General features: G+C 35.0%; 1 protein-coding gene across 1 annotated transcript; it reads right to left on the reverse strand.

Moving 5' to 3' along the window:
• Positions 1–405: 405 nt before the first annotated feature.
• LOC102472278 (olfactory receptor 6C2-like) lies at positions 406–2,245 on the reverse strand (the record flags this gene model as incomplete). The annotated part of the gene is made up of 2 exons (XM_014584026.2): positions 1,318–2,245; positions 406–529 (listed from the first exon to the last, which is right to left on the reverse strand). Coding segments are annotated over exons 1-2 (1,052 nt in total), but the record flags the coding sequence as incomplete, so codon positions are not given.
• Between the last annotated feature and the right edge of the window lie 11,492 nt (positions 2,246–13,737).

The following is a 13,737-nucleotide window of genomic DNA, read 5'->3' on the forward strand; positions in this document are numbered from 1 at the left end:
GAGAGAGAGAGAGAGAGAAAGAGAGAAAGTGAGAAAGCAAGTCACCAGGTCCAGGGCTCAGACTGCAGCTGGACATGTGGGAGTTCAGTGCCCTTAACCACCACTCTACCTGCTGGCCCAAGTCATGATTTCAAAAAATCTTTTGTTTACATTTCAATGTCAAATGTTATTTTTGTATTTTTTCATATTCACATACATATCCTCTTTTTTATTGTCAGGGATATAACATCACCATATTAGGAAATTATAATATAACTAATACTTGTCTAGGTGCTAGGCATGAAGGATGCTAAAATTTCACATACAAGATAGACAATCTCCATGTCATTCACCACCTGAAGCAGATTAAGAAGTAAATCTAAGAGTTATGAGAGTGGTAGATCGGTTGATCTATTCTAGACTTACTGGTAATATTGGTGGTGGAGTAATGATATGAGGTCAGAGAATGATCCCCTGTGAAAATGCTGTTTTATGTTAAGAATATAAGTCAGGACCAGAAACATATTCAGCAAGTTCTTATTTGTAGAAGCTAAACATAGTTGATTTTGTAGAAGAGTAGATTAGGGGTTACTGGGGATTGGGAAGGGGAGAGAGGAGAAGAGAGTAGACAGAGTTTGGTTGACAGTACAGAAGTGCAGTTGAACAGATCAGGGTCTTTCATACATAGACTAGTAGGGTGATTATATTTAATGATGATTTATTATAAATTTCAAGATAGCTGGAAAAGAGGATTTCAAATGTTCCCCACTCTAAGAAATGATGCATGTTTGAAGCAGTGTACTCACAACTGCTGATTGCCCTAATTTGATCATTACGCACTGTATAGATGTATCTAAATATTACACTATAACCTCTGTATACAATTATTATGTGAAAATTAAAAACAAAACAAAACAAAAACCAGAATGAATAAATAAAAAATTTTCCTCCTATAAGCATGGATTTTCCCCCATTTTTCAACATTCCAACCTATAATTTACAGCCATTCTTCAAGAAATGAGGAAAAATTCATACTTACGGGATCCACTATACGAACAGTAGCCTGAAGAAAGAGAACAAAGATCATAGGAAGTCTCATATACTGGAGCATAGACATAAAAACTGGTGAAGAATTTAACAAGTTTAAATTCAAGAACATGCAGATAGATCCTTGAATGATACTATTGAGTATTGGCTTATAAGAGGAAACAAGGATGACTTGAGCATTTCTAGTATAGAATGTAAGACCCAACCTGTATCAAGCAGACACAAAAATGTGATAGATATTTAAGAAAATATGCTTGTAGATGCTGACTTCTACCTTCCCCTAGTTCCTACAGAGCAATATAAATCTTTTGACTAAGTCATTAAAAGCTTGTTTTACTTGCTTGTTCCTCAGAGTATAAATAAATGGATTTAACATGGGGGAAATGGAAGTAATGAGTATTGACACCCCCTTATTGATGGTCATTTCATCTTTTGCTGAAGGTTTGATATAAACAAAGATGCAGCTGCCATAGGTGATAGAAACCACAATAATGTGGGAAGAACATGTGGAAAAGGCTTTTGTCCTTTGTTGAGCAGAGGGGAATCTTAGAATTGTTCTGATGATATATGTGTAGGACAAAACCACACACACCAGAGTCATGAAAAGTATCAGTGCAGAGCAGACAACCACCATTTGTTCTATGAACCATGTATCTGAGCATGAGATCTTCAAGAGAGCGTTGGTATCACAGACAAAGTGGTCAATGATATTAGAGTTACAGAATTCGAGTTTTAAAACTAAGCTAAGTGGTGGAAGGATGAGCAACAAAGTAATCAACCAACAGCAGAAGATAAGTCTTTGACAGACCCTGTGGTTCATGATGGTCATGTAATGCAGGGGTTTGCAGATGGCTACGTAGCGATCATAGGACATGGTGGCCAGGAGAAAAAATTCCGTTATTCCAAACAGATATGTAAAAAAGAGTTGGCATGCACAAGAATTGTAGGTAATTGCCCTGTCTCCTGTTGATAGACTATACAGAAATATAGGAATACAGGCAGAGGTGAATGAGATTTCTAAGAACGAGAAATTTTGGAGAAAAAAATACATGGCAGTTCTAAGGTGAGAATCTACTAATGTAAGGAGGATGATGCTCAGGTTTCCACTTATACTCAACATGTAGGTGATAAGGAGAAATATAAAAATCAGAATCTGTAGTTGAGGGTCATCTGTCAGTCCCAGGAGGATGAATCTGGTTAGTGTTGTGTGATTTTTCATAATAAGTTCTGAATTTTGCTCAATCTGTGTATAAAAATGCAAGCAATAATATCTGTTTAGAATACAGAAATGTTGTGCAATGCATTTAGAAAAGCCAAATATTACATTTTACATGTTTTTTTAATAATAAATATTTTAAAAATGAATCATGTTCTCAGCTCTGTTAATATGTCACTTGATAGGTTTTAAAGTTGTCTTCCAATATTTTTTACCACAGCATGTGGCAAGATATAATTTTTACACTGTAATTGATTAGACATGCCCACACATATATAAACACATATCTACTTAAAATATTTCTGAAATGATAATTTTAAAATGAGCTAATGTTTAGATCTCTCCTCTATGATGGTATTTATCATAACTTATCTATTATAATTATAAATAAATAGAAATATAACCTAAATGATTTTAAAGCCTACTAGATGATTTGTGGTTGAAAAGTTGAATTTTTTAAAGAATCTTTATGAAGACAGCATTGTTGACACAGGGAGGTAGTGTTGTTATATTTTGATCAACTCGACCGGGTAGAAATGTTCACATATTGAAATGATCACCTTGTAAGCTAAATAATGTGATTGAATGTATGAAAAATGTAAATAAAAATAAATAAATACATAAATAAATTAATTTAAAGAAAAGAGAATCTTTCAGCAAGGCCAGCAAGTGGTGTGGTGGTTAAGGTGCAGGATTCCACCAGATCAAGTTTCAGATCCAGAGGCTTGAAGCAAACTCTTGTCATATGTGAAAATATGTTCAATATATCCAGATGAGAATGGAAGAGAAGGTATTGTGGCATGGCTATTTCCCCGGGATGATTTATCTCTTTCCATTTCTCTGCTAAGCACACACCCTATGACAAAAATCTAAAAAAGGAATCCTTTCAGAAATACGTTCAAGAATAAAGAATTTGTCAAAGATTTTTTAAATCTCAGTATTTTTATTGTAAAAAATTCTACCTGTAAAGTTTTCTTATTAGCATGAATTGAACCAATTTACATGAAGAATGATTTCTAAGTGTTGGCAGAATGAAGTTACTTGTAGAAGACATAAACCAACTCTTGATTTTGGATAATTTGAATAATCCCCTTTTAAAAAATTCCTATGATCAATAAGTTTTTGTATCCTACTTTCTTTTTTTAAAAGATTTTGCCATGGGACAGAGAAAGGAGATATTAGCCACCCGGGATTGGAGGGTGGCCATGCTGCAGTATCTTCTCCAGTCTCCTCTTGTGATTTAAAGATATTTTTAAAAACATACTTTATCCTTTAATTGACTCTTTAAAATATATTTGTTCATAGGTTTTTTTCTTGCTCCCCTGGGAGCAATGAAATCATTAAATTTAGGTGTTCTTCTTTTCTAAGAAATTTCCCTTTCTCACTATGTAATTTTACCATTTCATTAATAGGTTGAAGTTTTTCTTTCCTGGGTACATTGAAAACATTTGGGCATTGATTATGGTACCACAAGATCTTTCTACATCCATCAGAACAGATGACAACCTTAGTTCTTTAGCTTTTTTTTTTTTTTAAGAGGTTTTTGCTATAGGGCACGTGCGCACACCAGAGACACAGACAGAGACAGAGAGACAGAAAGCAAGAAACCATCCCCCCAGGGGGTATGGCCACAGTGCAATCCCTTCTCCTCCATTTTCCTCTCGGGAAATAAATCTTTTGACTAAGTTTGGGCATGCCCAAGTGATATTTCTTACAACGACTCAATTTAAAAATTTTTCTGTAGCCTTTTATGTTTGCACTATCCTTAATTCTAATTTAGGGAATTCTTTTTTGCTTTTATGTATGGTGGAGGAAATATTCTCTGTGCCCTTATGTTACACTGTATAATCTGACTACCTAGAGAGTACATACATAACATTTGCATTAAGGTAAAAAAATGATATCTGACATCATTGTTTGGAGATAACTTTGTGATGGTATCCATTTACTCTTTCTTAATATATATTTTAGGAACATTGAAAACAAGAGTTTAAACAAATTATTAATTTGATTATTCCTTGGTCAATAGCAACTACACTGACATCTGGTCAAATGATTTCCTTCACTAATCTTGTACAAAGCTATCAACAATTGAAAAACAGCCACATCATTACCTACAAATTCTTCATTAAATTGGCTAAGTTAAGATTTCACTTGGTTGGTTTAAAAAATTGATTCCCTCCATCAGTAAGAGACAGTTTTTTACCTACTTTCCCAGAGGAAACCTAGAGTTTACATTCTCCATTAGTAAAAGGGAAGTCTGACTCTGGTTTGTTGTAGGAAGAGCTAGTAAGCTCCCAAGAATGAGTATCACACACAACTAATCACAACTAATCAGCATATTAGTTAAAAGATTAACAACTGATTAATGAATTAAAATACACTAAATAATAGAATAATAGGCTGGCGATATAAAATAGACAGCTCACCTACCTATTGTTTCTTCAATCCTGAGACATCCAGTTGGTGCTTTTCACAATCCCCGAAATTTTCAGCATGCTCTTACTCCTGAATGAATTGAAAAATAATATTTGATTGATTTCTGTCATGACATTTGTCTTGTAGAAAACCAAACATTATATAGAGGATGAAGTAATTATAATGGTAGATAATTCCCAATGTCATCTTTCTTTAAATGACCAGTTTCTTCTTAATTCACAACCCATCCCTATCAATGCATTAGTCAATTCAAAGTTACTTGTTTTCTTTTTGCCACAATTCAATGAGCCAGTCATCTTTGTAATTATAGTCAACCTGTTTCTAAGAAAAATATCATTATCCATCTCTCTCAAATACTACAGATATAATGGTTTCATTTGAATATTCTTCCCTGAGCATCCTGAGCATTAGAGGTTGAAGAATATGTTTGCATGGGCTTGTATTTGGACTTCTGGACACTCTGAAACATAGACCCATACTCACCTAACAGACAATTCTATATGGCTTTGATTTATGTGATTTTCATTTCTACAATGTAGCTCCTACCAAAGCATTTGCCATTTGCCTGATTTTGAAAGCTAAATGTTTATCAAACATCTGGGCTGTTATCAAGAAAACTCTCTGGTTTAGAAATACATATTATTCAGATTTTCATAGACAAAATGAGTATATATTACAGTAACAAAAATGACCTTTGTTTTATTGGCCAAAAATGAAGTCAAGTGAATGAATAAGAGTCCTTGGTGAATTTGGTCCCAAAGTCATTAATAAATTGTTTTTTTGTATAACGAACATTTGGCAATGATCCCAAAACATACAGCAGTGGGGACAGTGTCCTCAGAGAACTAAGATTCCACAATAACATACTACACAGGTCATTTATACAAGATAAAAATGAAACAATAAAGAGCAGTTTATCTACCCTTCTCTTCCTTTGTTTTGCAGTAATGTTTATAGCAGCCAACAGAAAACAATGATCCTTTTTCTAGTTCTATAAATTTTTTTGACCGTAAATGATTAGTATTTAATATAGACAAAATTAAAGTAAGATAATTAAAATAGAGAAATTAAACTTAAAGTTAATAGTCAGACTTAATAGTTCACATTAAATCCTTTCAGAAATGTCCTATGCAAATCTATGCATATTAATTGGTATATTAAGAAATGTAAACACATTTATTTTTTTCTGTTTTTAGACAAGGTCCTGCTATGTTAACATCCTTCTCCCTTAGTCACCTGAGTAGTTGTGACTCCAGGTGTGTGCTACCACATCTGGTTACTTTAGATGGAGTCTTACTATGTTGGAAAGCCCGCATGCATGAGCATCAGGCAGGCTACAATATAACTGACAGAAGCAGAGAGGATGATGGGGCACATGCTGAAAGTAACTGGGGACAGCACTCTTCCTGTTATCACAACCTGCTCTTGTGAGAACAAACCCCTTCTCAAGAGATCTACAACTAACTCAGTGCTTTACTAGACAGAATAAATCTAGTCATGCCTCCATGCTCCAACCACCACCCACCAGCTTCATCACTTCCCAACACCATAACATGGAGCATCAATTCCAAAACATGAACTACTGAGGGACAATTATTCAAGCCAAAACATACTGGACATGAAGCATTAAAACAGTTTTTATTTCCAGATGTCATGGTCATTAACACAGAAAATAAAATGGAAATAAAAAATAGGCATTAAAACTAATAAATGAGCTTAGGATAGGAACGAATTGTAAAATTAATATATAAATATCCTTGATCTTTATGTACCAACAATGAACAATTAGAATTGAAAGTAAAAATGTATGCCAGTAAAAATGTGATTTACTAACAAAATCTCACAAACATTATGCAGGTTTTGAATTCTTAAAATTACAAAACTTAAAAGGGAGAATTAAATAATACCTAAATAAAGAAATATGTTCATGGATCAGAGGACTTAATAGGTTTAAGATTATATATAATTCTCCCAAAACTGATCTATTGAGTCAGCAGAATCCCAATCAACATCCTAAAAGGCTGTCTTTTAAAGTAGAATTTGAGGTGAAAAAATTTTTTTTTGTAGAAGTGAAAGACATAGATGGGAAAACCACTTTGAGTAAGAGCAGAATTGGAGGGCTAACCTTACTGAATTTCAAGACTTACTCTAAATGTACAGTAATCAATATAGTGTGGTATTGATTAACATATATATGCATGTGTGTGTTTATTTATTTATTCTTTTTTAGAGATTTTTGCTATAGGATGCATGAAGAGAGACAGAGTAACAGAAAGTGAGAAACTCTCTCTCAGAAGAGGATGGTCACTCTGCAATCCTTTCTCCTCCATTCTCCTCTCAGGATTTTGGCTGTGTACACCCACGCACCCAGAGTAAGACTCAAGCTGCCAGGTCCAGACCTGAACTGCAGTTGATTGTCTGGGAGTCCAGCACCTTAACCACTATGCCATTTTCTGGACTCTTCCATGACAGAAAGAGATAGATAACATGCCCAAGTGAGTCTTAACACCATGTTCTACTTTCAGCTTCAGTCAGACCTGGATCATGGACGTGTATTATCCATTCCTGGTGTAGTCAGAGAGGTTTTAGACATTAACCTTTGGCTGTAGATCAGCCTTTCAGATGATGTTATTTTGCTGTACCGTCATCATATCCCATAAAATATTGATATATAGAAAATGAAACATAAGAGTAAAAACACATGGGAACCAGCAGTTAGCGTAATGGCTATGTCGCTGGACTCCCACGTAGTAGACCGCGGTTCACGTCCCGGACCCGGTGGCTTAAAACTCACACCGGGCACGTGTGTGTGCGTGCCCAAGATCCTGAGAGGAGAATGGAGGAGAAGGGATTGCGGCGTGGTCATCCCCGCTAGGCGGTGATTTCTTGCTTTCTGTCTCTTGGTCTCTCTCTGACTTTCTGGTGAGTGCACACTCCCTATAGAAAAAACCTCTCCAATAATGTTAATGAAAATGCATGGCATGTACATGGAGCAAGTGTTTCAAAATGTGTTTTTGGCAGGAAATTTATATCTAGAATATATGAAGAACTCTAAAAGCTCAATAATAACAGTTCTATCAAAATGGGTAAAAGACTTAAACAAACACATCATCAAATACAATATATCAATAGTAAATAGCCCTACATAAGATACTCAACATCACTATATACTAAATATATATGAAGTAAAATTACAATGGGAAAGCACAATTTTAGTAGAATGAGTTAAACTAACAGATGGATATTATTATGTATAAGTGGCAACATGGAACAATGGGAATTTTTATGTATTTGTGTTGGGGATGGAAAATGTTATAACTACTTTGGAAAACATATAGGCAGTGTCTTAAAATGATAACCATAAATCTACCATATGTCCCAGCAATCCCACCTATACATATTTACCCTACACAGATGAAACATATGTCTAGAAAATAATTGTGTATGAATGTTGATAACAATTTTGACTAAAATACCAAAGGTGAAAATAATCCTAGTGTCCACTAACTTGTGAATGAATAAAAAAGTAAAAAGTAAACAAACAACAATCCAGAAAACAGACAAATAAGATACCAGATTGCCCCAAAACTCTGAAGGAGACCGTTTGGGCAATTAGTCCTAGAAAATTTTGGTTCAGTTATTAGAGAAAACACTTTATTCCTTGATTCTCAGAAAACAGTGAAAAATGCATAATAGGCTAGTGTTGTGTAGTGGCTGTCACTCTCTTTTTCTATGTCCACCTTTGGGCAGATTTATTCAAGGATGAATCTATCAATAGTAGGAGGGAAAGCAGAGTACACACTTACAGATGCCAAATAGATGGTTAGAAGTGATGGTGGGAGTTGTGAGATTTTTTTGTTTGAACCTTGAAGGATGAATAGTACATTTGATAATGAAGGAAGAAGGATTGTCCATATTGAGGGGCTCCCATTGTAAGGACCTGGTAAGTGATCTCATGTGGGCTGAACTGAAGTATGAGGGATATTAGAAGAGGACTGGTGAAGAAATGTGAGAACAGTTTAATCAAGTCCTGGAATGCTACTTAAGGAATGTTGTCATTAGTCTGGACTCAATAGTCAACCTATGTAGACTTTCTGAGAAATCGAAGAAAAGAGCTCACATTCCTTTTTGGAGGATTACTTTGGAAAGAACATTAATTCCATACTTAAGAAATAAGAATATGAAAGGAGGCAGAAAAACCAACTTGGAGAAATGATCAAAAAGTACAAGATTGATTTTTCCATGTCACTTATTTGTGTTGAGGGAAATGTATTTCCAGTGATTCAGACTTAAACTCAGAGTGACTTATTTACCATCTTTATATCTTCCTTAAATAACTTTTTGCCCAGGAAGAAAGATTATTCTAAAAGTTTGAAACAAATTCTAACTAGTATTTGACCCTGTTGTCTTGTAAGACAAGGTCTCTACTTTGTAAATCTTCCTGTGTCTAAGGAGACTCCTATCTCTTCACAGGGCCTGGCTGAATAAAAAGCAGCACTGTGTTCTGCTTGTATATGGACTCTGGATCCAGATTACCTGAGTTCAAATCTCAATTTTTTCACCCATTAGTTGTATTACAAACTCCATGCCTAGAGTCCTTACTGGTATAATAAGAATAATAATGACATGTTGCTAGTAACATTAATAATATATTGATTGATATTAATAATACTATATAATACATAGGATATTTAATTGATTCTATTACTGCCCATGTTACTTAAAATAATGCCTAGAACATAGCAAATAATACGAATATTCTCATTATTTCATTTGACTACAGGGAACTCCTTTATTGAAAACTCATGATCTATGTCACTCCCGTGGCACCTCAATGTATGTTACAGTGTGTAGGCTCTTGTATTGTTTACCTTGCATGGTTGCATATCTTATATATTGCATTGCTGCCCTAGGAAGAGTATTTTTTTTTTGCATTTGTTATACTACATAGTAAAATACTGGACATACATTTAATTATTTATTACATTGTGAACAAAATGTCTTTAGGGCTAGAAAATTTCAAGCATTCTCTCTGTTCCTAAAAGAAATGATTATTTCAGCCAAGTAACAAATCATTTTTCTCTTTTAGGTATTAGCCTTGACAGTAGTCTGGAGTCAGTAGTCAGAAATCACTTTAGGACTGATTGTACTAACAAACAATATGATCTCTAAAGATCTTGATCCTGAAATACTGGTAAAGACTCTTGTTGCCATTTTCAAGGACAAATTTAAATACATATTTAACTCAAGTCATTCCAGAGAAACAGCTGAGGATGTTGCAAGGGGAGTATCAAACTCAGGCCATCAGGAGTCTAAGGAAAAGAGCTAGAGATTTAGAACAATGGGATTGAAAGTAATTTTTGCATTGAGTGGCCTGCAAAAGAGATATTTAAATTTCCTTTCGAGTACATCATACCAGTGCTGTGCCTACAGATTTTTAAGCATGGAGAAAGTAGTGTCATTAAGCAAATCCTGTGGTTTATTTAGATTTTCATAGTTTTAATCTATTATCTTTTTTTTACTTCAAGACTATTTAGGATAAATTGTCTTGAGTTGTTCTACATCTTTTGGCTTCTCTTGGCTGGGACAGATTCCAAGATTTCCCTTATTTTTGAAGAGTTTGGACATTTTGAAGAGTACTGGTCAGGTATTTTGTAGAATTGCCCACTACTGGCTGAGATAAAAGAAGGGAAGATAAAAGTCATACAATCATATCAATCAATGCAGAAAAAGCATTTGATAAAATACAATATTCTTATATGATTAAAATGCTCAACAAAACAGGTATAGAAAGACATTTCTCACTACAATAAAAACTGTATATGACAAACTCATAGTCAAAATTATATAGAATGGGGAAGTTGGAAGCTTTCCAACTAAAAACTGAAACAAAATAAACAAAATTCTTCTTTTCAACATAGTGCTAGAAGTCTTAGCCAATGCAATCAGATAAGAGAGCAAAATAATATACATTCAAAATAGGAAAAGAAGTGAAACTGTCTCTATTCACAGATGATGTGATTATATACATAGTAAACAAAAATAAATTCACAAAAAACTCTCCTAGAAGTGATAAATGAATTAATAAAAGCAGAATACAAAATCAATATACAAAAATATATAGTATGTTTATATAGCAACAATGAACAGACTAGGTAAAGTTGAGGAAAGCAATCCTTTTTATAACAACCATGAGAAAATAATTAGGTATAAACCACACCAAAGAGGTAAAAGACTTCTACAAGGAAAACTATAAAAATATGAAAAATGAATGGAGTATGATACAAAAAGTGGAAAAACATTCCTTGTTCTTGGATCGAAAGAATCAGTATAGTCAAGATGTCAATCTACCCAAATTTATCTTTAAATTCAATGAATTCTGATAAAATTACCCATGAAATTATCCACACACACACAAAAATCTGTCTGGAATTATAAAAGGCTCTGTATCACCAAGTTAATCGTGTGCCAAAGAATAAAGTAGGAGGCATATCACTACCTGACTTCAAAATATATTACAAAGCTATGATGACCAAAACAGCATGCTATTAGACAAAACAGACTCATGGACCAATAGAACAGAATTGAGAATCCAGAAACAAATCTCAAAACATAGAGCCAACTAATTTTTAAAAAGGGGTCTGGGGTGGAAGGGGAGAAAGTCTCTTCAGCAAATTGTACTGGAGGAACTGGATATCCATATCTCTTACCATTAACTAAACCAACTTAAAATGGATCAAAGATATAAACATAAAACCTCAAACTACAAAACTACTTGTGGAATATATAGGGGAAGATATTGGAGTAGGCAAAGATTTCCTAAATAAGACTCCTAAACATAGGCAAAAATGCCAAAAGTAATTTTCGTTATTATAAGTTAGAATAGCAGATACCTTTAGTAGGATATTGACTAAAGGGGCATAGAAGAGATTGCTGGGATGCTGAAAAATATGCGAATGTGTGTGTTGGTTACATGATGTTTACACTTGTTAAACTTCATCAAGTGATACATATTGAATTATGTTCCTGAGTATGTTTAAACCTTAGTGTTAGGGTATTCTGTGTAGAGGGTTGTGAAAGAACTCACAGACTCAGAGTGAATGAATAGAAAAGGTTTATTCACTTTCTAAGGGAGGAAAGGGGCCAGATGCTGAGAGTTGCATTGTCCTTGAGAGGTAGGGGCTATGGAATTTTAAGAGGTTTAGAGTGGAGTAATTAAGGTAGTCCTGAGACTGGATTCTAAGTGGTCTTTTAAGACCTCTGGTTTTATTTTTTTATTACTTTATTTCAATTTCTTTTCTTTTCTTTTCTTTTTTTTGGATCAATCTCATGGAATTTAAATTGCAGATCTTTTTTTTTTTTCATTTTCTAAATACATTCAATCACATTATTTAGCTCACAAGGTGATCATTTCAATACATTATCTCTGAGTGAGTCAGCCTCTGCTTATAGATCAAGCAGCCCTCCTTTCCTTCCTCCTTTCAGGTGGAAATCTTCCTGATCCCAGGGAATTCCCCGCTGGGACAGATTCCTTCTCACTAGGACCAGCCACACTGATTTGACCCTTAGGTACCCTCCTCCCTGCAAGCCAAGGGCATTTGGAGTTGTCCTAAGACCCTGTCTTCCCTCCAGCAGATCCCAAGGTGAGGGACAAACACTGAAGGGTTAATCTCCATAAAAGAGAATGCCTACAGCATCTGGAAAACTCTGTGTGTTCTTCCCATCAAAAATGCCTAAGATATCACTTAGTTTTTAGAAAATATTTACATTTTGGGGATGAGCAGATGGAGTAATGGTTACATCACTGGACTCCCAAGTAGTCGACTATGGGTTGAGTCCTGGACCCGGTGGCTAAAAACTCATGCTGGGTACATGTGCATGTGTGTCCAAAATCCCAAGAGGAGAATGGAAAAGGGATTGTGGCATGGCCATCCTCCTGGGGGAGATTTCTCACTGTCTGTCTCTCTTTTCTCTGTCTCTCTGGCAAGCTTATGTGCTCTATAGCAAAAATCTCTCTTATAAAAAGAAAATATTTACATGTTTAGAGGTGTACATACTGAATTTTACAAACTGAATGACTATTTTATACACCCACACACACACACACAGACACATGTATATCTGTTTCAACTAATCAAGGAGTGGATTGAAAGAAACAGACAAGTTTGTAGATGAAACAAGATTGGCCATAAATTGTTACACTGTGATGAACACAGACATGCAATTATGAAATTTTCTCCATTTTTATGAGTTTAAAATTAATGTAAGTGAAGTGCTTATTAACACAAGATCTGGCATAGAGTAAGTGTTCTAAAGTATTTGTTGTTAATAGGGTGTTTTAAAAATTTGGGGGCATTTCAAAGAATTTAAGAGAGTTGTAATTACCCCTGGGGCTAAGAAAAAGGCATCTCAGAACAAGGCCTGTAGTAACTTCTCAGTCCAAGTTCTCAAGTAAGCTCTTTAGTGAGCCTGGAGTAGCAGGTGACTTTTATTTCTGCAATTGTAGACTTCTTCCAGTGCTTTTATCCCCAGAGGGAATGTAATGGGAAGTCAGACAAAAATGAGAGGGCAACCCTGAGATGATAGCAAAAGGACATCTGTCTTATCAGCACAACTTATCAAGAGTTACAAGCAGATTCTCTGTGAAAACTCTGCCCTCCTACCTGGCTCCTGGTGCCAAGAGAGGAAAAGTTATCTCACTGGGATGGTAGGTCAACATCCTACTTCTCACTGAAGCAATAAACTAAAAGGCCAGGTAGTCCAAATTTGGAGGCACAAACCTTCAAAGTCCATACTGGGCAAGTGCAATTAGGAAATCAAATTCTTCAAATTCTTCACCTGAAGGAGAGGCATGAAAGCAGGATGGAAGTCCTCCCACTCTCAAAATCCAAACAAAAGAAATGGCTACTATTACAGACCTTCCTTACTAAATATTCATGATCAAATTCACAATAAAAGTAACTTGAGGGAACCAGCAGTTAGCGTAATGGCTATGTCGCTGGACTCCCACGTAGTCGACCGCGGTTCGCGTCCCGGACCCGGTGGCTTAAAACTCA

This window comes from Tupaia chinensis, unplaced genomic scaffold (assembly GCF_000334495.1).
Source record: "Tupaia chinensis unplaced genomic scaffold, TupChi_1.0 Scaffold145479_1, whole genome shotgun sequence".
Classification (NCBI taxonomy): Eukaryota; Metazoa; Chordata; class Mammalia; order Scandentia; family Tupaiidae; genus Tupaia; species Tupaia belangeri.